Genomic DNA, 25,752 nt, shown 5'->3' with positions numbered 1-25,752 from the left:
GTGCGGCTGTTATTATTGTTTATACATTACAGAACATATGCTTTAGTCCAGTCATTATATGTAGATATGAAACAGTCTATTTCGGGGAAAAAATACTATTAGAAGTTTCTCTGCGGAATATTGTTCGGAAACGTGATATAAACAAAATATTAGAAAATCAACTCGAGGCTAGTTGGGAAACTTTGTTTAAACAATGGTCAAAGTTATGGAAAAGTGGTTTTTTGACTCGCGTAAAAAAACTGTTATTCATGGCGAAAAAAAGTTCATACGAAAAAGGTAGGTAATAAATAAGCCTATAAAATGAGACAAGTCCGATTAAATTCCGATAATTTGTTTATGCCCAAGAGCTCAAAAATGGTCGAAAATGGCCGTTTTTTTCAATTGCTAATAATTATTGCAATTTTTATCGAAGACACTTGTAATTCAGGATTTTTGAGGCTTTTTACACCCTTAATAAGAGGTAAAAATTTCAACCCGAAAGCTTCAATGGTTTGCCGTTGGCGGAATTTGTCATCTCAGAAGATGCTATTTTCAATTTATTTTTCCCAAGCTCAAAGGCGTTGTATAGTTTCGATGATTAGTTGCTTTTGTACCTAAATAGTTATATTAACATATGCATTTACTCAGAATTTAATTTTTCAAAGTTAATTTGTTTAAAAATTACTTTGAAAAAATTTATTAAATTGTTAAGATATGTAATTATTATAAAATCAAATAGTAACCTCTATAGCAAGGGTCGGCAACTGGCGGACCGCGGTCCAGGTCCGGACTGCGGAAGGTAAAATACTGGACCGCCAAAAATTTTTTGAAAGTATAAATTACTCAAATAAATTATTTTAAAAATGTTATTTACGTTTAAGTGCCAATCTTATCATTTTTTCTTGTATTTTACAATTGTGTGAGTGTTTTGATTTCTTAATTAGTAAGCAGATTAAATTTGAGTCCAAATTAAAATAAAAAAATAAGAAATATGAATTTTTTTTCTGGACCTCGTTAAAAATTTTCAAAAGTATCCGGACCCCACCTAAAATTACTTGCCGACCCCTGCTCTATAGTATAGTTAGTACTATTATTCTTCGAATTTAAAAAAAAATCGTTGTTCTAAGTTGATTAGAAGCTGAGATATTTTTTTTTATTTAATCGCAGTGACCTTAATTATTAATATTAAGAGCCGAAATTTGGCGAGAGTATACATTAAGAGCTATATTTTCTTGTCCTACATTAACATTAAGGTGAATTCAACTATTTAATTGCAAAAAAGGAGATAGCGGCGATGCGTTCTATTACTCGGTCTAGCGAACGCGTGGGGAGAGCGAGGCGGAGCATGCGCCTGGTAGCGCGCAGGAAAATGATCGAGCGACTTCAAATCGATGGAGCTGGCCATATCTCGGTTAATAATGAACCTATCGAGATGATTCTTTTTTTAATTTGTGGTAGAGCGAAAATTCATGAACATTGAAGCTATGGTATTAACATTATTTCAACCCGAGATTTAATTTTTTATTTAGCCTCGCTCTTCCCACTCGTTCGCTAGATCGAGTAATAGAACGCATCGCCGCTATCTTCTTTTTTGCAATTAAATAGTTGAATTCACCTTAATGTTAATGTAGGACATGAAAATATAGCTCTTAATGTATACTCTTTCCAAATTTCGGCTCTTAATAATTAAGGACACTGCGATTAAATAAAAAAAAATTGTCTCAGCTTCTAATCAACTTAGAACAACGATTTTTTTTTTTAAATTCGAAGAAAAATAGTACTAACTAAACTATAGACGTTAGTATTTCGTTTTATAATAATTACCTATCTTAACAATTTAATAAATATTAACATTTTTTCAGTCATTTTTGAACAAATTAAATTTGAAAAATTAAATCCTCAGTACAACTATTTAGGTACAAAAACAACTAATGATCGAAACTCTACAACGCCTTTGAACTTGGGAAAAATCAATTGCAAATAGCATCTTCTTAGATAACAAATTCCGCCAACGCCAAAATAATGAAGCTTTCGGGCTGAAATTTTTCCACTTACTAAGGGTGCAAAAAGCCTAAAAAATCCTGAATTATAAGCGTCTGCGCTGAAAATTGCATTGATTATTAGCAATTGGAGAAAACCGCCATTTTCGACCATTTTTCAGCTCTTGCGCATAAACAAATTATCGAAATTTATTTTACGCGAGTCAAAAAACCACTTTTCCATAACTTTGACCATTGTTTTAACAAAGTTTCCCAACTAGTCTCGAGTTGATTTTTTGATATTTTGTTTATAACACGTTTCTGAACAATATTCCGCAAAAAAATTCTAATAGTATTTTTTTTCCGAAAAAAAGCTATAATGACTGGCCTACTTAGGCAGTGATTACAACAAATCGCTTCAAATTAACAACCACATCTAGAACCTCATAAAACAACTGGAATAACTATTTACGTATAATATGATTGTTCAGTTGCAGTAAGGTAAGTATCGTTTCTACTGTTACATTCATTTTTTTATACAAAAATAAAATGTGATATTGAAATGGAATAATTTCGAGAGTATACTATTACAGTCATTTTCAACAAAAAAATGAACTTTCTAAATTAGTTAGGTACACACTTTCACAATTCTACACCATTAAATACAATACGTGTCGTATCATAACCTAGTTTCTTTCTCTGATGTTGCTTACAGTTTTCAAGCAAATACGTCTAACAAAAAAGCAAAGTTAGGGACACAGAACTCGGTTGAAAATAAATATAGAAACGCCTCCTGTTGCCTAGTAATATACTGGAACAAGGAGGCAGAAATTTTCCTTACTGGTAACTAATAACTAGGACTAGGAAATCAATTCATTCGAAGGCTTAGGCCTTATGATATGCAAGTACATTTCTCTTAACAATGCACTTGTAGTTAATCCACAGATATGTAACTCTGTTTCCAAATCACTAAAAATTTACGTCAACTAAAATTACTTCACATGTTTACTCATCTGTTGACAATGAGGTATAGGCCTAGGATTATTCGATGGACCAGCTTCCGCGTAAAGGCAGGAGGACTCACTACAGGAACAGGTAGTGTCGTGACTACTCGTGCAGGAATGTATGTCAGTCTCACAATCAGCATCACCATCTTCCCAGTTGTGCTGACTGAACCACGGTTTATCACAACTGTGGGGAATATTATTGCAATGTCCTCTATTAGACCTGTGTCCAGAACTTCCACTTGCAAGAGAACAGTGAGCGTCGCAGTTGTTGCAAGATCGAGCTCTGGGATATTGAATGACTTTATTGCATTGAGGGGGAATGTGCACCGCGTAGCATCCGTACCCGCCACTGCTGCAACTGCTACCCCCACCTCTAGGTGGTGGGGCTGGGGGATTTTCTCGAGGGCAATCTGGTGGGGGGTGATCTGGCGGCGGGGGGATTATTTCAGACCAATTCGGAGGAGGTAAAAGCATCGTGGTCGCGTAGGGAGTGGGACTTTCCAACTTTTTACAGTTATAAAAAGTGGACAAACTTTTGGTGTCGACTTCGGCGTAGTCCGCAGGTTGGGACAATGGTATAGATGAGTCTTTATCACAGTCTGTAGCTTTCCATCCTCTGTCGATCCAAAGACTTTCTTTAGCGTTCAACTGAGAGGCGTTCACAACTGGTACGTTTAAGTGTCCCAATTGTTTGCTCAAGGATTGCCTTCTCTTCATATAGAGCAGACCTCCAGTTCCGGCAAGGAGCAGAAGCACCAAAACGGCCAAGAGAATCACGAACCAAGTTTGTCGTACTAGTGGTACCAAGGGTCCTAAAGTTCTAGGACTTTGCGCTCTTGGAGCTGTCAACAAAGGAACACTATTCGAGTAAGGTCCTTGTCCCGCTACAGTCAAAGCTGCCACCCTCGCGTTGTACAGGCCGCCAGATGTCAGGTTGCTTATTAATATTGAAGTTGTAGTAGCATTCATCGTCATGGTTCGGATGACGTTACCTTTAATTTGAATCTTGTACCCAATGATGACTCCATTACAGTGCTGTGGTGGAGGGGGAGACCATCTTACCCATCCAGCAGTGTCGTTAAAGACCCCAGCCGTCACGGTTTCTGGTGGTGCAGAGGGAACGTCTTCCAAGGTTTGGGTAATTCTGGAGTTAGAGGGTTGCCCTTCCACGGACTTGTAAAATGGCGATATAAAGAACTCGTATTTCGTAAATTTTTTGAGGTTTATCACCGTATAGCTTTTCGAGTCGACATCTAAAACCGTCAGTATGTTGTAGTTGTGTGATCCACCAGACAATTCTCTAAACCTTATGTAAAAGCCTTCAACGTAATCGTTGTCTGTTAAGGTCCACACCAGCTTAACTGAACTAGAGGATTGCGGTTTAGCATCTTTTAACTCCATAAGTTTGGTGCTCAGAATTGTCCGCGCTGTGTCAAGTTCCGAGCCGGGAAGTGATCGTGAATTAGCTAAAGTACGAGCAGTGCCCGACACCACACTAGCAGATGACAGACCGTGAGCATTCTCCGCCCTCACAATAAAAACGTAGGAACTGTCCGGTTTTAGTTCGTGAACCACCATGTAGGGCGTTTGGACCCGATGAGCTGCAATCACCCATCCTGTTTGTAGATCAGGACTCCAGTACTCTACAGTGTACCCCACCAATCCATTTTCTTCGTCTTCGTCGCTATCCCATGAAAGGCTGATGCTGGATTCTGTGGCGTTTAATACGCGGGGTGCATTGGGTGCTTTTGGAAAAGTGGACGGATCAGGGCTTCGGTGGAGGGACGTCGAGGATCCCTCCACGACGTTAAGGGACGCAGACCAGGAACTCTCTCCGCTTTCAGATACTGCCGAGCAGGTATACAAGCCTGAATCGTCTAGACGTAAATCTGGAAAAAGAAATGTTGCTTGAAAAAGTTTTACTTTTTTATAATATAAAAATATAAATTTAAAGTACTTATAGGATACACTAGTGTGGAGTACGGCTAATACCACTTTTTTGTAGCGCTGTGCGACTTTTCCAAGAACGTTTAGTTATATGTAAAGAGAATGTTTTAAAGATGACCATCGAACGTCTTTAAACGGACTTCTATTGATCATATTCCATTAACGGATTTTCACTGTATAGTCGAGGCAATGAAGCACTAAAAAGGCCAAAAGTTTGTAATTTTTTGCATTAAGACGGATCGGAATGCGGTTTTTTGCATTCGCTTCCAAAAATTTTTTGTAAATAATGTATCTACTTTGTATCTTATACAAACCGGAAATTGCATTGCTGCAGCCAAAAATGCATTCAAAATTTGCATATTTTGAGACGGCTTTTGGAAGACTTAATAACTAAAATCATTGTGGGGGCGTTTTTAGGGGCGCTGAATCCAAATTTCACGTCGAAAACGACCCCTTGAACACCTGGTGCACCGGAACCTGGACGCGGACCTCATCTCCGAGGGTTTTCCTCACACTATCGGAAAAGACGAACCGAAAATCGTTATGGATTTTTTTTTGGGGCGCTGAATCCGAATTTCACGTCGATAACGACCCTCCAAACACCTGGTGCACTAGAACCTGGCTCTGAACGTCGTCTCCGAGGGCTTTCCAGACACGGTCGGAAAAGACAAACCGAAAATCGTAATGGGGTTTTTTTGGGGCGCTGAATCCAAATTTCACCCCGAAAACGTACCTTCGGGCACCTGGTGCACCGGAACGTCAAAAAAGAACCCATAACGATTTTCGGATTGTCTTTTCCGACCGTGTGTGAAAAACCCTCGGAGACGACGTTCAGGGCCAGGTTCCGGTGCACCAGGTGTTCGGGGGGTCGTTTTCGACGTGAAATTCGGATTCAGTGCCCCAAGAAAAAACCCATAACGATTTTCGGATAGTCTTTTTCGATTATATGAGGAAAACCCTCGGAGATGAGGTCCGCGTCCAGGTTCCGGTGCAGCAAGTGTTCAGGGGGTCGTTTTCGATGTGAAATTTGGATTCAGCGCCCCAAAAAACGCCCCCACAATGATTTTCGGGTTGTTTTTGGCAATCTTGTCAGGAAAACTCTCGGAGATGACGTCCACGTCCAGGTTCCGGTGCACCAGGTGTTTGCCGATGCCATATTTGAATTCAGCGACCCAAAAAACCCCCGGGCGCCGAGTTTCTCTCCTTCCCCGCGTGAATTTTGGGCGAGTCCCACGGAGATGACGTTCATCGGCGTTCCTGAGCTCCAGATCGGCTGTGGGTCAATTTAAACATCATAATCGTGATGAGCGACCTCGAAAACCTCCGGGAACCCGATTTGGGCCAGTTCTGACTCTTATTTACAAAGTTATTAAACCTTCTAAAAGCCGTCTCAAAAAATGTATTTTTTGAATGCATTTTTGGCTGCAGCAATGCAATTTCCGGTTTGTATACAAAATAGATACATTTTTTACAAAAAATTTTTGGAAGCGAATGTAAAAAACCGCATTCCGATCCGTCTTAGTGCAAAAAATTCCGAGGTTGAGTGCTTCATTGCCTCGACTAGTATGTATATTTTGGACCCTAAACAGTCTATTGAATATGCTTATATTCATTAATGGACATAATAGAAACGTCATGAGAATTTGTCTGTTATTTGAGAATAGTTATTTACATCATAAAGGAGGTAAGTATTATTTACCAGTCGAGGACGATTTTGTGAGTCCGGGACTGGTAAATTAACTGGTGCGTGGTGTATAACATTTTATCTGCTTTAACAGTTCTTTATGGTTCATGAAATAAAGATTAGGTTTTATTTTTTGACACCAACCAGTCGACAAGAATACCTTTTCTATGATTTCTAATAAGAGTGCACAGGTGAAACTAGAAATCAATCAATAGACATGCTGGGTGGAAATCAGCCGCAACTGCAGAAAGTTATGTTGTTGACAATTTAAGTAACAAAAATGAAATAGCCAACAAGATTCTTTACAATGACACATCAACTCAGGTTCTAGTAGTACGTCGCATCACGCTGTTGTGGCCATACACTTCTAGTCATATTTTTAGGAATACCAGTTAAACAGTTAAAGATACCAAAAGAATTGCGAAATAAGAAAGAATATGAAAGAGAAGTTGTGGTTCTATAAAAGTATCAACCTGTAGATTATTTCGTACGGCAATATAAATAAACCCAATATTTATATAGACTTTTGCCGTATCATTCTTTTCTATTATTCTATTGTCAGTAAAGCTGTACTGAGTCTTATTATTGTTAGCAGATAGTGTTTCATTACTTCCTATCGATTTGTTGACAGAAGATCAACAGAATCCATTTCATGTGAAAAAATCCATGCGCTGCTACAAGATCATTCTTTACATCTAGACTTTTGCTACTGGTTAATAAATAAAAAACGATAAAATTTCTCCGGGTACAATTTTATTCTCAAGAGAAACTATTTCTGTTTGCAGCTTATTTTAATAGAACCATAATAAACAATATTAATGATACATTTAACACTTTAATTCGAGGATATGTTTATCCTTAAAAAATATGTAATTTCCAAATCTGCAAACACCTTGTAATTGTTTCCAATATGTATGTAGATATGTACTTTGACATGACAGTTAAATAAATATACACATTGCACACACATTAGTTTGCTTAAAGTGGTTCCTGTGAATGAAATGAACATAATGCGGTCATAATCCAATTAAATAACAGAATTATATAAATATAATAAAATGAAATTTTACAATGAATTAGTATATAAACTATATATGTACAAGCTATTTCCAAAAATTCAATCAATAATAAGAGTAGCTTAATTTTTTCAGTCAATGTTATTTAAGGGAATGTTAATTACATTTCAAATTTTGCCATTTCGATTTTAGAAATCAATTGTTATATTTCAGAAAGCGTAAATTAATTACTAGAAAACAACTTGTATTTTAGAGAGCATCATCATATTTTAGACAATTATAATAATTATTATAAATTTTTCTGTTCGTTGGTGCAATTTTCGAAACTTAACTTGATATCAATTATTTCAGAAATATTTAATAATAACCATTTGCTTTAGTATTGTCTTCAAAATAATCTCACACACGCCTCTCGATTAGTGCAGTGTCTTCAAACTCATACATAAGAACAAGTACTCAAACTCACAACTGGATAAACAGATCTACCTCGGCTAACAAGACTCTGGAGAGAGTCACTCCACTTTGTTCCTCGCATGCGTGTTCCTTATATTAGGTCTTTTGCGTACGTTCTATATAACAGAAAAATATGAGCTGAAACCTACCTTATAAGTTTGTTGGGTCACCAGATTAGTATTTTTATAGTACTTTGACCAGCTGAATCAGAATCTAATGGCAATGGTTAGATCAATTCGTATTTTGACCAGACATTCATCTAGGAAGCGGTATTCGATACTTCAAACTGACTTCAGTAGTCAGTGATTGGAAAACATTTGAATAAATACTGCGCAAGCTTGAGCAAAAATGTCTAACTGTTTTTAGACGCAAATCCACGGCTATCGTAACGCCTTTATACCTGTAATAATTCCGTTCGTCTTGGTATATGCCTTTTAGTGCTCCTATAAATATCAAAATAGTTGGTTGATACAAAAGTTTACTGGCACTCAGCGTAATTTTCAAGAACACTATCTATAAAATTCTTTCATCTTCTTTATCATTTATTTTCTTCTGGTACTGGTAGCAAATTTGATGAATCCGGAGATAAATCCTTACAATATTTCAGTTACATGTATCAAAATATGAGCAAATTTTAAAATTTACAACAAATGTTTGGGATTAAGTTAGCATTATTTGTAAGCTTCCAAGTTATCGGATAACGATACAATATGTTTGTTATTAAAGTTTATAGTTTCCCTTTTAATTTTTTTTAGAGAATTAAAACGTGCTAGTAATTATATATGTAAATTTAATACCTACCATTTATTATGATATACTTTTCGTAAATACCATTAATTTCAATCAATAAATTAAAATTATGCTCATAACCTTTAAAAAATGGGAATTAGTAACTCTGTTTCTGTTTTAAAACCACTATTTTTTGATCCAGTGGCAGTTGTGACCTACATGTTTGAAACTTAACACATGTTCCATAGGTGTGGAGGTGAACACTTTCAACCTTATCGAGAGGGCGTTGATAAGGACCCTTTTTTATTAAGGAGTTTATATCCTATCTTCATAGCATTAGCAAGACAAGAGGGGGATAATGTGAGTCACTTAAGATGGTTAAAATTGAAAAGTGTCAAAAGAGACTATACAGGGTGATTCACAACTTATCCAATAAAATTTGGGAATAGATGCGGCATGAGAAATGGAGTCAATATCGTACAAATTTTTTTTGTAAAATCATTATAGTTTCCGAGAAAAAAAGAAAAGTTACGGTACATTCAACCACTACATAGCTGGACAACTGTCTCTAGCGTCATTCGCAATACGCGTGGAGAGTCACTTGACCTCAGCGACTCCGAATACTGAAATCCGATTCTGCAATCGTCGTTGCGATAGTGTTAACCTGTTATCTGTGGTGTTTACAACAGTTTTTTAGTAGTTAGTGTCAAAAATGGTTTGCGTGTATAGCAACTCGGAGTTAATGGATATCGTTTTAATGTATGGTGAAGCAAGACAACATTTATATTATGGCGAAGCATTTGTGCTATGGTAAAACAAGACAATATTTGTGTTAGTTCGTAGAAACTGAGTAAGATGGATTCAAATATGTTTACACGTTGGTGGATAAAATTTTGAACAATTGTTGTTGTAACATCGGGTATGTCAAATGATTTTATTGTTTAAAAACACAAATCAATTCTATTAATTAATAAAGGCAAAAGCAGTTGAATTTGCCGATATAAAATAGGTGCGATAAAATTCTATTTACATATTTCTTTCCTTGCGAAAGTTTTTGTTCGTTTTTATCACGCCGCCATACCGGTAACATTGTGCGAGGTCAGGTTTTACAGTGGACCACTTTCCAGTGACGTGCAGAAGTGTATTTTTAAATCATTTTCGAACTGCCCTTTTTGATTTTTTCTTTACAAAATTGTATTTGTAAGGGTCTCCTGTACATCCAGATTTTTTTTGGATAGGTTCTGATTCACCCTGTAGTGATTCAAAATTAACCCTGCTTACCAGAAACAAGATATATGATAATGATGATATCTTTTATTCTGTACAAATTAGTTTTTAGTTACCATTTATAGAAAAAGTTTCCTAATGAGTAGGAAAGACGATATCATGAATTATATTTACTAGACTCAATATTGTATGGCTGTTAAGTTTAATCTAAATAAAACTAAATTAAATTGGAAATAGTAAGGAAAATTATTACAAATAAGATAATAGAACTGTGTGATAAGAACAGATGCAAAGAAATTAATATTATTTCGAAGTTCATCGGAATACATCTAATAAAACCAAGACAAGAATCTTGTCGATTGAAAGGCTTCAAATATGTAAAAGAGCAGTGGTGGCGCGTGAACATTGATTGAATGTGTTCTGCTTAGGGTTGTTACATTTGTTGAATTGAATTCCGGGATATTAAGTGCCCGGAGTCTCTAAACGGCGCCGCAGGCGAAAAATTTTAAAATTTTCAAGGTCACGCGTTTTCCTGGCACTTCTGAATTTCAAGGAACAATGAATTTATAAAAAAAATACAGATTTTCACAAGAATGATTTTTGAAATTGATACCTTTTTGAAATATCCATTTACGAATTACCTACTGATGGTATAATAAATTGGAATAAACTAAATATATTTTATTAAATTATTGAATATTGTTTATTAAAAAAAACCGTTTGTGAAATTTACCAACGATTCAACGAATTTTAATTTTCCTCGGCGTGTTATGATTTTTTCTTTATCTTTTTTTATATATATGTACATTATATTATATTCCGGGAGTTATACGTGCAAATCCGAAATCCAGGACCATACAGCTAATTCCCGGTACAATCACAGAAAATCCCGGTCATACCAATGTGGCTAGATGTTCTTTTAAAATGTCGTCAAGATCTACACTAAAATTTACGAGTCCACGAAACACATCAGGTTTGTCCGAATTTTCTGTCTCGTCGTGTCCGAGAAGTGCTAATTCGAAAGCTCCGCAAAATTTTATGCAATCTATAATTTTAGATAATACATGACGATTTTTCATTACCTGTTCATATGTTTCCGTATATTATCCCAATATGCAGAATCTAACTGACTTCTTATATTTATTTTACCTAAAGGCTTAATGACTTAAATCTTTCACACTGTATATTGTCCATGCTTTATCCCCACCGAAAAGTAAGCACGGAAAACAAAACAGTGAATATTTTAAATCACACCCGCACACCCACTCTGCTTTTGTGTATACATTATTGTTTTTTTATAACTTTTACTTCTTTTATTTTTAGTTTATCCTCATAAGGCAGAGAACCAAATAAAGTTTTTTTTTAAACGAAACGCTATTCATTTTAATAACTATAACATCCGTAGACGCCTAAACGAAAATATTCACACGTGCCGCTCGCAGAAATAAACCACCACATACCACGTACGAAATATTACTGCATTTACTACAGACTGCAGCGCAGTGGCTGTCACTATTGCAGCCGCAAAAGCCCCTATCTCCGTGTACTGGGTCACGTGCCTGATCAGCCAATAAAAACAAAGGAGGCATATAATTGTTCGCTGTCCGCACATTGTGTATATGAGGTTGCATATATTAAGGAGCGTAGCTCGCGTCGCAATAAATAATAATATAAGCTCCTAGAATTATTTTAGCGCGAGTACATTTGGATTCTTTAAATATTTTGTTGATATTTAATATGATTAAATACATAAAATTTTATGTGTTCTGCAGCTCCGCAGCTCTTATGGTAAAACCGCCACTGTAAAAGAGTGTTGTAGGATTTTATATGCAATATAACTAATAAATTGTAATTGATTGATACAGGCTGTTTCAATATAAGGAAGTTACGTGAAGAGGGCGATGAGACGCAAATTAAACTCTATTTGGAGTCGTTCACGTATTTGTTTCCAATAAAATAAACTTATATTAGTAAAGCCGGTTTCACATGATATTGCCAAATATTTGCCAAACTGCCGTATCGTGTGAATGGTACATATCGATACAATCCAAAGTGTAATGTAAACTTTATTTTCTAACAAAAACCGAAACACATTTCCTTACCATCTATATCTAGAGTCCCGCTGGAACTTAAGGTATATCTGCTTGGTAAAATGTCTCTCTGCAACGTCCTGCCATCCTTCAGCCATCGGATCTGCGGCGGATCCCCTTCCGGACTGGAAGCTTTGCAGTGCAGCGTTACCACGCTGTGTAATGGCAAGGTCTGATTGGCTGGTCCAATTTGAATTATGGGCGGCGGTAAATCCGCAACTGAGGTTACCTATAAATTATCAAATTATCATTCATCACTCGCTCTGTCTGGGAGCGCAGTGCCTATTATCGTCACTTATGTTAATTGCCCTTACAGAATCCGCTTGGCATTATCTACAGGAAATTTTGATGTATATCGGGGTCATAAGTTATGAATTTAGCTAACGATAGTCGTTGTCTGTCTGCACTTGAGGGAAAACAATATCTAAACTAGGTGGAAGGAATATAGACAAGGCGAAAACCTCGCATTTGTGGATTTTTTTGCATATTCAGATTCGTGAGATATTCTCTAACATGAATCAAGATGATGTCGGCCGGAAATCTCGTGCCCATTTGTTTAAACAAACTTTTTTTAAACAAATTGTAAAAATTGTTTTTTTTTGTCTTTGGCACATTATAAACAAAAAAGTTCCTATGCACTATGCTTCTAAAATTGATAGTTTTAAAGTTATAAACAATTTAAGTTGCTAAAAATGCGAAAATGAGGATCTTCGACGGCCGATTTCCGGGTTCAAAATTCTTATTTTTGATGTTGCCGGGTACCAAAATTAAAGTTTAAACATCCCCCTACAAGATGCTGAAGAGTTTTTGGGACTCTCATTATTTTTTTTTAATTGTGAATAATGCGCTATGAGCCGCGCGCGCGTCTCTAATACGTAAATACATATTACCAAAGATCCATTAGCCAAAGACAAAGTTAAACAATGTAAACGTACAAAAAACTGTAAGACTAAAGCTTGTTCTTGTAGGAAAAACTATGTCACTCGTGTACCTTTATGTGGTTGTAACATAGAACAGTGTGAGAATTCTTATGATTGAATAAATGTGTGATAATAATAATATGCAGTATTAAATAAATGTTCTTTAATAAAAATCAAATGTATTTGATACTATTGCCGTTTTATTTTTTTCCTGCACTCTATTCGTACAATTTTGAATTAATTAAATAAAATTATTATGAATTATGATATTTAAATAATCAATTTTTATATTATTTTATGAGTAGTAATAGTACTTAGAATGCTAAATTCAAAGAACATAAGCTGAAGCCGCTGGACGAAATAGCGAATCCGCGTATGAGAGAGGCGCGCGCCCGGCTCATAGCGCTTTATTAATAATTAAAAAAACAAGGCTTTCGAATAATGCGAGTCCTAAAAACTCTTCAGCATCTTGTAGGGGATGTTTAAACTTTAATTTAGGTACCTGGCAACATCAAAAATAACAATTTTTAACCCGGAAATCGGCCGTTGAAGATCGTCATTTTCGCATTTTTCGACTTAAATTGTTTATAACTTTAAAACTATCAATTTTAGAGGCATAGTGCATAGGAACTTTTTTGTTTATAATGTGCCAAAAAACAATTTTTACAATTTGTTTAAAAAAAGTTCGTTTAAACAAATGGACACCAGATTTCCGGCCGGCCTCATCTTTATTCATGTTAAGGAACATCTCACGAATCTGAATATGCAAAAAAATCGAGTCGGAAAATTTCTCCCACGAATGCGAGATTTTTGCCTTGTCTAAAAAAGCAGTTGTTTGTGACATTTTTAATAAACAATATTTATTTTTAGTGACAAAACGTTATATTCGTAAATGTGTACGATTTGAAACATAAAATTGTTTAATACATTATTTGATAATAGGTATGTATGTTGATTTCAAAAACTTTCTTGTATCTGTAAAGAGTGACCGCAAAAAAGCCATTTTTTCCGTCTGTTTTTGAGACTGACAGAGGCGACAGGGAAAATTCTAAAAATATCCAAATACTCGTAATGAAAAATGAAAATGAGCGTCACTTTCAGTTTTTCGAAAATTTTACAAATTAAGAATCGTCAACAGTTGTAAAATCCCAAATATTTCTATGTTGTTATCAAAATAATATTACGAACGTGAAAATATCTATTTTCGTATTTGATACGGTCTGCACCGGATTGAAAATCAACCCATAATATCCCTAAAGGGGTGAAATCGTCCCCTAAACGCCTAAAAATGCAAAAAATATATTAAATAAATTAATAAATTACAATTTTTTTTCTTTTTCTTTTATATGTGATAATTGAACCGTTAATAACCCAGAATCACTAGATCCGAAGAAAAATACACCTAAATGAGGATAAAACCAGCCCTAAGTTCAACCATCGGCTTCAAAGTACATAAAATAATTATAATGCATGAAAAAAATTATGTTTCGAAATACATTCATTAGAATAATTTATACACAAGTACTCCCAACATTATCAATCATTTTCAAAAATAATCATCCCTCTCAAGGGGTAAAATCATCCCCCAAATATACAAAAATTATAAATGTGAAAAAAAAATAAAAACAATTTTTTATTATTATTTATTATCATACTTGGTGCGAATAACTTCTAATTGTCACATCAGGTAGAAAACACCCCCAAAGTAGGGTAAACCACCCCTAAATACAATTATCCTTGATTGATAAAACTTGATTCTTGATGATCAAAAATAACATAGGGTACAATTCATTTTGTATTTCATGCTAATACCATGTTTAAAAACAGAAAAATGTTAATATACGGAGATTAGTAGACCAAAATGGGATATTCGGAGAAAATGGGACATAGCCTTTTGGTGAATAACCAAAACTGTAATTTATACAGGGCGATTCACAAATGGTGATCAAAAATGAAACCTCGTATTCTTTGGTGAATTTTAAGGGGGGTTTTAATTTTTTTAAATAATTTAAAAACTAGTCACTGAAATAATTTGAAAGTGGGCATATGTATTTATGTAAATATTGTACTTAATCTAAGGGCTTTTCCTAAAATTTACATGTTCCAGTGGTGAATATACAGGGCATCAGTGGCATATTTTTCTAAATAAAATAGTACGGCACTGCTCTACGGTAACAACCATGACATTTTCGGATTCATCTTTCAATTTTCTGCAAATTACTACTCTCTTATGTTTTTCGAAAAAAGCCTGATTTTCGAGTAAAACCAACTGAAAACACACCACTGGTTAAAGCCTCAAGGTTAATATTAAATTCAATAAAATGTCTGATTAAGTGAATACGCTGTAGTAAATTTCATCCAATTTCGTCAGCGCATTATGAGGATATAGCAGAAAATATGTATTTTTTTGTAAACTTTAACACCCTGTATCTCGAATACCGAGTCCCGCATGAAAAAAATTATGGAGCATATGACTACATACGGCTTTCTCTCTAGCAGAAGCATTGAAATACGATGTTTTTAACAAATTAAATTCGTATGTGTTCACAAGCGTTGTTTTTAATTAAACAACAAGTAAACATTATTTGCAACACAATATATTAAAAAATGTAAAAAGTCATGTAACAACATCCAAAATATCATGTATACGATGTACATGTTCTGGTTCTTCTATTAATTTATGTTGAAAATGTAGCACATATTGCACATACGGTATTTTTACCAAGCAAAACCTTAAATTTATTAAAACAAAACAACATATGTGACACTGTTTTTATTGAAATCGCAATGTTTTCTAACATTCTTGAAATACATTTAGTCAAGTTACTCAGGGTTTTTACCTCCGAATTCTTTATAACTGAACCAATTGACGTGAAATTTTGAATGAATTTTGAAATGCCTCAAGGAATAAAACTTATATAGTGCCGAATTGTGCTTTTGCCCTGGGGGTGGTTCCCACCCCTTCTTGGGGGTGGAAATTTTTACGCCCAAAATAACCACAGGAATCGATAGAGGAGTCCAATTTAAAAGTAGCAAATGTTATATATAGTTTTTTGGATAATCTAATACTTTCCGAGTAATTCGTCACTGAAAATGTTGATTTTTTACTGAAAAAGTGCTTGTTTTCGGACAGTTTTTTGCAAATAACTCTGAAACCATTGGATTTAACGAAAAAGTTGTAATGAACAAAAAGAAAGGTAATAAAAAAACAAATCTAATGGCATTATTTTGTTTTTCTCTAATTGTAATATAAACAGAGTTATGAATTTTAAAACATTATTATATGTTAGCTAAAAACTAAATTGGGACCAAATAACGCCAAAACCATAAATATTAGGAAAAACACTATTTGAACCTTTTTTAAAGTACTTTGAAAAACCTTTAAAATGAGCTGTTTTAAAAGTCTTTAGAATCAAAATTAACGGAAATATGATCGAAATAACATGATAGTCTCATTTTTTTTAAGAAAAAATTAATAAACAAATCAGTGCCTTTGGCGACAGAATTAAAATTAAATGCAATCCATATACAGATTTCTTCATTTATGTTCTAAGAATATCTTCTGGGTCTTTGGCTCACTTACAAAGCATGATTTCGAAAAAAAAATTAATGTTTGAAAATGTTAATTTTTCAAATTTTTGAAAAAAAATCGATTTTTATACGCTGTAACTTAAAAATTAAAGGATGTACGAAAAAAATACAAGAGTAAAAAAATGTTGCTTTATTTTTGCTGAAGACTTTGTTTTGTTTTTTATTCCTCTAAAATTAATATTAATCGAGATATCGACATTTTAATTTATTCTATGAATGAGAAAACCACCCATTTCGAGCCCTTTAAACCATTCAAACTTAAAAATGAAGAGCTTAAAAAAAGATCAACTCAACAGTTCACGTAACCCTTATAATTCCCTACAAAATGAGCCTTTGTGCGATTAAAAATCTTAAAAAATAAGAAAGTTATCATCAAAAAAATAAACACGTGTATAGGTGATAATTTTAGGAAAATATATATAAATATAAATGAATGTAAGGGATATATAAGAAGGGAATAAATGTTTATTTAATACGAATGCACATTTAAAATGTTTCTACTATTTCAATAATATTTTTCCATTTTATTTTCGAAAGAGGTATTTTTCAAGGGTTGAAAATTTGCAAACGATAAAAAAGATTTTTCAATCAAGAAATCAATTTTAATTTGATAAAAATGCATGATTAAAACGTTTCAAGTTGAAAAAAAAAATTTTGTATTATATTCATCCAAAGGGGTGGTTTTTAAAGGCTTTTCCTTGTTGAAAATTTGGGATACATTAAGCTTCATAAAATAAAAAAAAATTGATTACACAAAATGCTTAAATTTGTATTTTTTCCAATAAGGGGTGGTTTTCACCCCTTAAGAACAAAATGCCCACCTAGCGCATATATAAGTTTTGGTGGGGGGTAAGTGGGGGGTAAGATGAGCTTAATTCTAAATTTTGAGGAAAATCGATGCAAAAATAAAAAATTCGGATTATTACTATATTTTCAGCTACAGTAACTGGGCTAATTAAAAATATTTGTTTTTCATTTGCCTATACCGAAAAAATCAAGTTATTACCTTAATTAGTAAATGAATTACAATCAAATCAAGTATGCCTAATATCTCGTTCCAATTTTGTCTAAATTGTCATAATATGTGCACATACGGACTTCTTCCGAAGTAAGGCAGTATGTATGTCTGTTGTAATGGATTATGTCTGGGCATTTGTTTTATTAAAATTATCTTGATTTGATCGGTATAGTAGATAATATATTGGTGTAGACCAAACTAAGTAAGTTTATACTGAAGAACACTCTGAGCACTTGTACTGCATGTTACGTACTTTTCTTTACAACACTTCAGTACGACCGTGGATTTTATCTTTGCTGAAGCTGTAACTTAAATTGTTCGTCCGACACAGCCTCCATGATTACTATAATCAACTTTTTTGTTATTAATCCCCTATTCCCCTTTATCGCTCTTTGCAGATACGATCTATCCTGGGAGCGTGTAGGAAATAACTGTTTAACTCCACCATAAAACTAACAAGCATAAAAGCCATAAAAGAGGAACTTAAGTTGTTTAACAATGTTTGTGTAAATTAAGTTATTTCGATTCTGATAAAATCTAGAGGCTAAAGTCTGCCCGTAAAAAAGTTTGTTTACGATCGCATCACTGAAACAACTTTTTGTGGGGTGTGTTGTAAATATATTTCCAGTTAAACCGAAAGCTTTCTTTATCTCAATCAGAACTATCTGGGGCTAATACCGAGACCCATGAATAATAAACGGACGCTTATGGTGAAGTTCTGAACAAGATCTTGACAAAAATTAAAGTTTCATACGAGATATAGTTGCATAAGATGTTTTATTAAGCGATATGATATGTCAAAGACAAGGATAATCATTTTTCTAACAATTTTTCGTTATACTTACATATATAAGTATACAGTAATAGTATGAACCAAAATAAGCAGAAAGGTCTCAATAAACATGGGTCCGCAAAGTAACGGTTGCGGAGATATGGAATGTTTTATGTTTTTTAGCCCCTTTTTTTATTTTGCAGAAACGTTGTGCATTTTCTTATAATAGTTGGTTGATGTTTAGTGAAATAAACAGTACGTATTTGACAGTTGTTCTCAGTGCACAAGTTTTCTTTCTCTAACGCAGAATTAACAGACATGCATTTCATGTATGGTCGTGCTAATGCGAACGCCACCGAAGCGCGACGTCTTTATGTTGACGCTTATCCAAATCGCCAGATTCCTTCACAGCGCATGTTTGGAAGAATTCACCAAAGATTGCGTGATACCGGTTCCTTGAGCAAACAGTGCCATTTATCCGGAAGACCAAGGTCGGTATCCACTCCTAGAGCAGAAGAAGAAATTCTAGCACTGGTAGAGCAGAATCCAGGTACGAGTGTGCGGAGAATATCAGCCGAGGTAGGAATTAGTGGTCCTCTTGTTTGGAGAATCCTTCACGAGCAACTGCTTTATCCATACCATGTGCAACGAGTACAGGCCTTAAATTCAATAAATGATCATCAAGCACGTTTGTTTTTTGCCGCTGGTTTCTACGTCATGATGCTGAAGACCCTCGTTTTCTTGCAAACATTCTTTTTACTGATGAGGCCGGGTTCACAAGAAATGGGGTGTTTAATTTTCACAATACGCATATTTGGGCCGACGAAAATCCCCATGCTCTAATAGAATCTGGACATCAGGCACATTTTTCATTAAACATTTGGATGGGTATTGTAGGTGACAGGTTTCTAGGTCCTGTTGTTTTACCAAACCGATGAACAGGCGCAGCTTACCTCAACTTTCTGCAGAACACACTGTATGAGTTTTTGGAAGACATTCCTTTGAATCAGAGGCAACAAATGTGGTTCCAGCATGATGGTGCTCCAGCTCATTTTTCTATGGCCGTTAGAGAGCATTTACACCAAACTTTTCCACATTGATGGGTAGGAAGGGCCCGACCTGTTTTATGGCCTCCAAGATCGCCTGATCTGAACCCTCTAGATTCCTTTGTTTGGGGATATTTGAAGACATTAGTGTATGGTACTCCTGTAAATAGCCTGGAAGAGCTGCAGCTACGGATTAATCAAAAGTGTCAAGAAATCCAAACCAAGGAGGGTGTTTTCGAAAGAGTTCGAATATCGTTGAGACGAAGATGTCGTGCCTGCTTGGAAATGGACGGAGGACACTTTGAACATCTTCTGTAACTTTGTTTTTTGTTTGTTAAAAGCTTCCTTTGTCGGTTTATTCCTAATAAAATAAAATGTTAGAAAAACGAATAGTGGTCCATATCTCCGCAACCGTTACTTTGCGGACCCATGTTTATTAAGACTTTTCTACTTATTTTGGTTCATACTATTACGTCCTGAAATATTTTACACTCTTTTTTAACACCCTGTATTATCTCAAGTTCTTATTTGACATAATTTTTCATTTGTTTTTTAAATAAATGTTTATAAAAAATATAAAAACAAATTATAAATTAAATATGACTGAATGGGCTCATTAAGTACTCTGTATGTCAAGCGGTTTTTATCAACATACCTGCAGAAAGGCGCGAACGCTGTTCGATCCGGCCACACTAAGAGCGTTGCATACTAGGAACCCAGCGTCTTCCCTCTGAACCCCCTGAATCCGCAACGTTCCGTGGGCGTTAACGTGCATATGTCCATTCGAGTTGTCAGAGAACATAAGTATCTGCGATCCTTCTTTGCTCCAGAACACGGAAGGTGGAGGATTACCAGTCGCTGAACAGTGGAACTCGACAACGCCGTTTAAGCTGACCTTTTGATCGCGTGGACGTTCGATGAATGTCGGCGGTGCTGGAATTAATAAGATTTTCAGTTATACAGGATGTTCAGTATATAACAGTAGGTTTTTCTTTTTAACAGATGATGGAAAAATTAATATTAAGCAAAAACTTTCATATGAACAGCGTACAAACAGCCGCACTGAGCGACTGGACCATAAATTTCAGTTGTTGACATATTGCCTAGCAGTGCAGTGCAGCAATGCGGAATTTGATACGATTCCGGTAATTTTAATTTATTATAAGCACTTTCAATTAATCATTTATATTACAACTATGAAAGGCAGAAATAAGAAGAATATTTTGTTTACTACTAAATATTATTAAAACATGGCATTTTGGAGACCTTTTGAAGCGAAACAAAATGAAATATCGCCAGACAATATTGAATTATTAGAACCGGTTGTTGATGAAACAGATTTAGAACTTAGAAATAAAGATTTACATGTTCAATGTCAGCATCTCATTTTAAATATTTACGATTGTTTAAAAAAGGAAGAAGAAAAGAAGAACAAAAATTTAAAAACATCGATGACATGACGAGAGACGTAATTCGGCAGACACTTTGTTACTTATATCAAGAAAAAATGTTGGACAAATGGACATATAATAGAAATTTTCTACACATTATATACCTACAAATTATTATTATTTTTTACTTTTAACAGAAAACTTTTTTAGGGACGCCTATGAAACCTTAAATTTTATTGCTAGGCGTTTTAATACATATTCAACTGACTGCATCAATTAAACTATACCTGATACCCAGCAAACTTTTTTACTTTAGTATTGACAGCAAAAATCGATTCCTCATATCATTTTATATCAGACTACGTATTTTTGTCCCAAAATTTTGGGAAACAAATGAAATACGACTAAGAAGAGAAATAACAGAAAATTTTCTTTGAATATCTTCAGGACTATTCGCAATTTTCTAAGTTTAAAAACAGATGCCCTGCACAAAATTCTGAACATTTCTGCTCTTTAACCATTCCTGTATCTCTTAAAATAAGAGAGATGCCTGTATTGGATAGATACCAACAATATAGCGGGGTTTTACTTCCACTTACATAAATCAGTGGCCTATAAATCAGTGTACATCGAACGTTTTAGAGATATTTTAAAAAAATTGATAATTTTTTCAAATTTCAACACGTATCTCAAAAATGAAACGAACTACGACCCACATTCATATAAAGCTCTTCTTAAAATAATTTTTTCTATCGTCTGTTGCAAGGGTTACCATTTACTGAAAACTGATAGGGTTTAGGTGTTGGAAGTGAACATTTTTTAAACATCCTAAGGGCTCTGCAAATACAAAAGAATAACACAGACTGATAATGTTTTAAACCAGACATTATACTATAGGTATTTCTCAAAAGGTTTTTGATACATGAATCCGAATCCGACATGGTTTTCGATTAAAAAAGTAAAAACGAAAATACATAATTTAAAAATGAAAAAAGGTAGGTCAAATTTCTCTTTGGCTATACGTGTCAGAAAATCTCGTAACTGTCCGAATTTGATCGGTATTTAAGATAACCAAGATCGTCATAATACAGCTCGAAAAATGGACACCCCGTGTACATATTTGTTGTTTAGACAATTTGCTACGGAAAAAAATCATTTTTACTGCAGTACTCAGCAATTATAGAACCATTGCAATGAAAAACTAATCCATATATGTTACAATATTCCCTGGTAAAAAGTAATATACCTAGTTACTGATATTTCCTCTTGTTCCCTGTTTAATTTAAATAACAGAATATGTCAATAGATCGCCCTAGGTTACGCGCGAAATTTATTTACTCACATATAATTTGCCTGACCGTGTCATTAACCTAAATATTGATAGGTGTATTTACTCGTGTATTTACATATGTCCTCAAGTAATATGTAGGTACGTAATTTTATTATTTACAAATTTTTGGTAAAAAATAAAAGGGTATAAGTGTTACTTTAGTGGACAAATAAATACATGTTTTGATAAGTTACTGTAGAGAAAGTTAAAATTTTATTACAGTAATCAAAAGAATTGGAGCTGCTGCCTTGAAAAAATTAGTGATCCCACATTTTTCATTATAGGTGATTATTAAAATGGAAGATAATATTGACATATAATTTCTTGGTCACGGTCTACATGGTTTCGATGAAGTAATAATAGAGGGATATATGTCAGCACATTGCCTTAGGGTTTAGTTAATCAAAGATAATTTTTATAAAAAAATTTTAAAGTGCGCACACTAGCGCACGCGATATCTCGAAAACGGTTAATTTAGGTACATGATGTGTTATATGAATTTTGCTCAGAATTTCTAGTAGAATTGTAATATGGAATAACTACAGGGTTTTCCATTAAAGAAAAAGCTGGTCCGTTTTTCATGGCTCACCATTGACATCTGGGAAACCGTAAGATATACAGGGTGACTCAAATTAGAAAAAAGTTGCGCCTTCTCAGGATCATTAAAATAAACCAAACACATCAAAGATATCTGCAGCTGTTTCTGAAATGTTATGAAAAAACTGAATATGGCGATTTTAGAAAATGCCATCTAGCGTCCTTATTTCACAACAGAAGGAGCTGAAATGTGGTACTGGGGGCTAAGAAGATACGAGGAATCCATTTTCGTCGAAACGGCCACTAGTTTGAGTTCATTTTTGTTTTCTTATGGGCGCCATATTGGATCTTGACATTGACAGATAGAGGATAAAATTACGAACACGCCAATATGTAACACTAGTATTTTATTTAAAGAATAACCCAAAAATTAAAGAAACTCAATAATTTATTTAAAAAATTAATAAAATCTAGTTTTTCTTGACGTAAAACAAAAATCAACATTTTGACAGATTCGAAATTTGCTAGCGCTTGCTGCCTTGTGTATATACATACATTATTTTAAAATTTATTGTAATTGAAATTATGGCAAAATTTTCAATTACTGATGTAGTAGAAATATTTGTATACTTGCTACCCTTTGTAATCTCCGACTTAAAAATCTGTGCTAAACAGCAAAAAGGGGCCCTACCTAGCACGCTGATATGATCATCTGAAGACTAAAACTCAGGGAAAAATTAAATTTCCGGATCTAACAATGTTATCCATTACTGTTTAAAAAGATAATACCATTAGAAGCATATATCATAAGCATAATATAGCATTATTTAAGTATCTACATATGAAAATAAATGTATTGTTAGTCAATTATTGAATTGAATACAATCCTGTTAATGCCCACACAACTCTCAGCTTTATTTATGTAATATGATTTACATTAATCTCATCCGACAATGCAAATCAATAATACCAACCAATAATTTATGTACTAATTGGTATTACGATTAAGTTATCCACATAACGTGAATAATAACAAACATAGGAATGTGATATACCGTTGTCACTTTGTTATATTTGCAGATTCGGAACACTAAACTCTTCACTGAAATTAATGATATTTGGGAAATAACTACATGCATCATCTGTATATTTTTGTAAGAGAAAATGTTTTATCAATGTTTGTGAAAATATAACTACAGGCTTATTGCATGGGGAAAATTAAAATAGATAGAAATTTAAGTGGGTAGTTTTTGAGACACATAAATGTGATTTAAATGATTTATTATTTATTTGAATAACGCGCGAAAATATTATCATGAAATGCACTTTCCTACAACATTGTTACAAAATGGAAAAAACCTACGAAATAACACTTTCACAATGATTGTCAAAATAGTTAGAACGTAATTGATGAATTTTCATATTTTAAAACAATAGTTTAGATAAATTTTCAAGATAATTTCTTTGTGTGAATTTTTTCAGTTCATGCTTTATTGATTTATTGCAAAAGAATGGCTTTTTTAAATATTCTCCAATCATTTTTTACTAATAAAGTAAAATATGTCTGATTTCTAACGTTTTATTGAGGTTTTTAATAAAGCATGTACACAATGCCAAAAAAGACTCCAATTGAAGTTCAATTATCTTCATAACAATTCACTTTTTATAAATTAGGTACAGTTATTATATTAAAAATTTGTTTTGAATATAACCCAAGATGTGTCAGTTCAATTTTTTTGCTTCGTTGAGTATGTAATTTAAAATCCTTCAAATGAAATGTCAATCGATACCTCTCAATGTTTAAAATAGGACGAATGTGTTGCTGTCAGTACATCAATGTATTGAGCTATTCTATCACGTTGGCAACGCTGACATTAGCAATAAAATTTTAAACTAATCCCCGCGAAAAATCGACACGTCAAGTAGGTACTTATTTCGTTCTTTTTCCGTACACCGTTAAACTTTGCAGAAATTTACATGGATTTTTATATATTTCCAATGGTTTTTATACACAAAAAATGAAAATGAGCTAAACATACACAATACGTTGCGAGATTTACACATTTCTAATTATATTTTCGTTTTATTGGATATATTGTTACCTTTTACGTTAGATTTTGAACAGTATTTCTAATATTTTATGTGTTTTTTAATGCAAAAATAGTGTGAATTTGTGAATTTAACTGACCTGTTTTGGCTTAAACAGTTAGATAAATTACGTAATCACCCAGTGTAGTGTTACGGTGTATGAGAGTAGAGAACTTTGATGGCGGTCTAGCAGACCACATGTTTAATTAAATTCGTTTGTGGCGTAGTCATGCAGCTTAGTGTTTTATATACCTAAATAATGTTGTTATAAATAAATATTGAGATAAGTAAGAAATAACACTTTGCATTAAATTATGTAAATCTTATTAAAAGGTTCAAGAAACATAAATATTGAACTTTGTCTAACTTTTACACATAGACGTCAGGATTACTTATCTCAGTTTACTCTACGGAATATATGTCATTTACTGCATTAATAAATGCTTCTAAATTTATTTAATGATATTTTTCCTTCAACCATGTACACTCCACCTTGCACTTTGGAAAAATATAAATACGAAAAAAGCACATTATATATTTGTAAAAATGTTACGTAGTATTACAATGATTTTTCTTTCTTTCTGATCTAACTTTTTACTCTGTTTTGAAGGCATTGAACTAATTCAAATTAATTTTTTTCCTAAAAATTTTTATGAAATGAAGTCGAATAATTTCCTTAGATATTTTGATTTTAAATTACCTTGACACTTTCAAAACAGAGTAAAAAATTCTAGAGTTAATAATAACACATGTTAAAAAATCATTTCTTAGTAAAATTATGGCTGGTTATGATACATTTGTAATTTTGGACGGATTACAGGAAAAGTGTAAAATTACATGCTTAATGTAACTTTACTTGGCAACCGTACATTACCTAGTGTGATGTCAAACAACCACTGATTTAATGTGTGATTTTATTCAAAATCTTTATGAATACATAAAAAAATA

At 33.8% G+C, this 25,752-nt stretch overlaps 1 protein-coding gene across 1 annotated transcript in view; it reads right to left on the bottom strand.

Annotated features, from left to right (window-relative positions):
- Nucleotides 1–2,891: 2,891 nt before the first annotated feature.
- The window catches only part of LOC108905204 (roundabout homolog 2-like), a 361,498-nt gene continuing 338,637 nt past the window's right edge, over nt 2,892–25,752 (bottom strand). Inside the window, exons 5-7 of the mRNA XM_018707990.2 lie at nt 20,114–20,391; nt 12,124–12,340; nt 2,892–4,854 (exon numbers count right to left, since the gene is read on the bottom strand). Coding sequence (XP_018563506.1) covers nt 2,951–4,854; nt 12,124–12,340; nt 20,114–20,391 — 2,399 coding nt within the window. The 3' untranslated portion in view covers nt 2,892–2,950. The remainder of the gene's footprint in view (nt 4,855–12,123; nt 12,341–20,113; nt 20,392–25,752) is intronic.

This window comes from Anoplophora glabripennis, unplaced genomic scaffold (assembly GCF_000390285.2).
Source record: "Anoplophora glabripennis isolate ALB-LARVAE unplaced genomic scaffold, Agla_2.0 scaffold68, whole genome shotgun sequence".
NCBI lineage: Eukaryota > Metazoa > Arthropoda > Insecta > Coleoptera > Cerambycidae > Anoplophora > Anoplophora glabripennis.
Note: the sequence above shows the minus strand (reverse complement) of the source record. Positions and strands in the feature narration are given on the sequence as shown.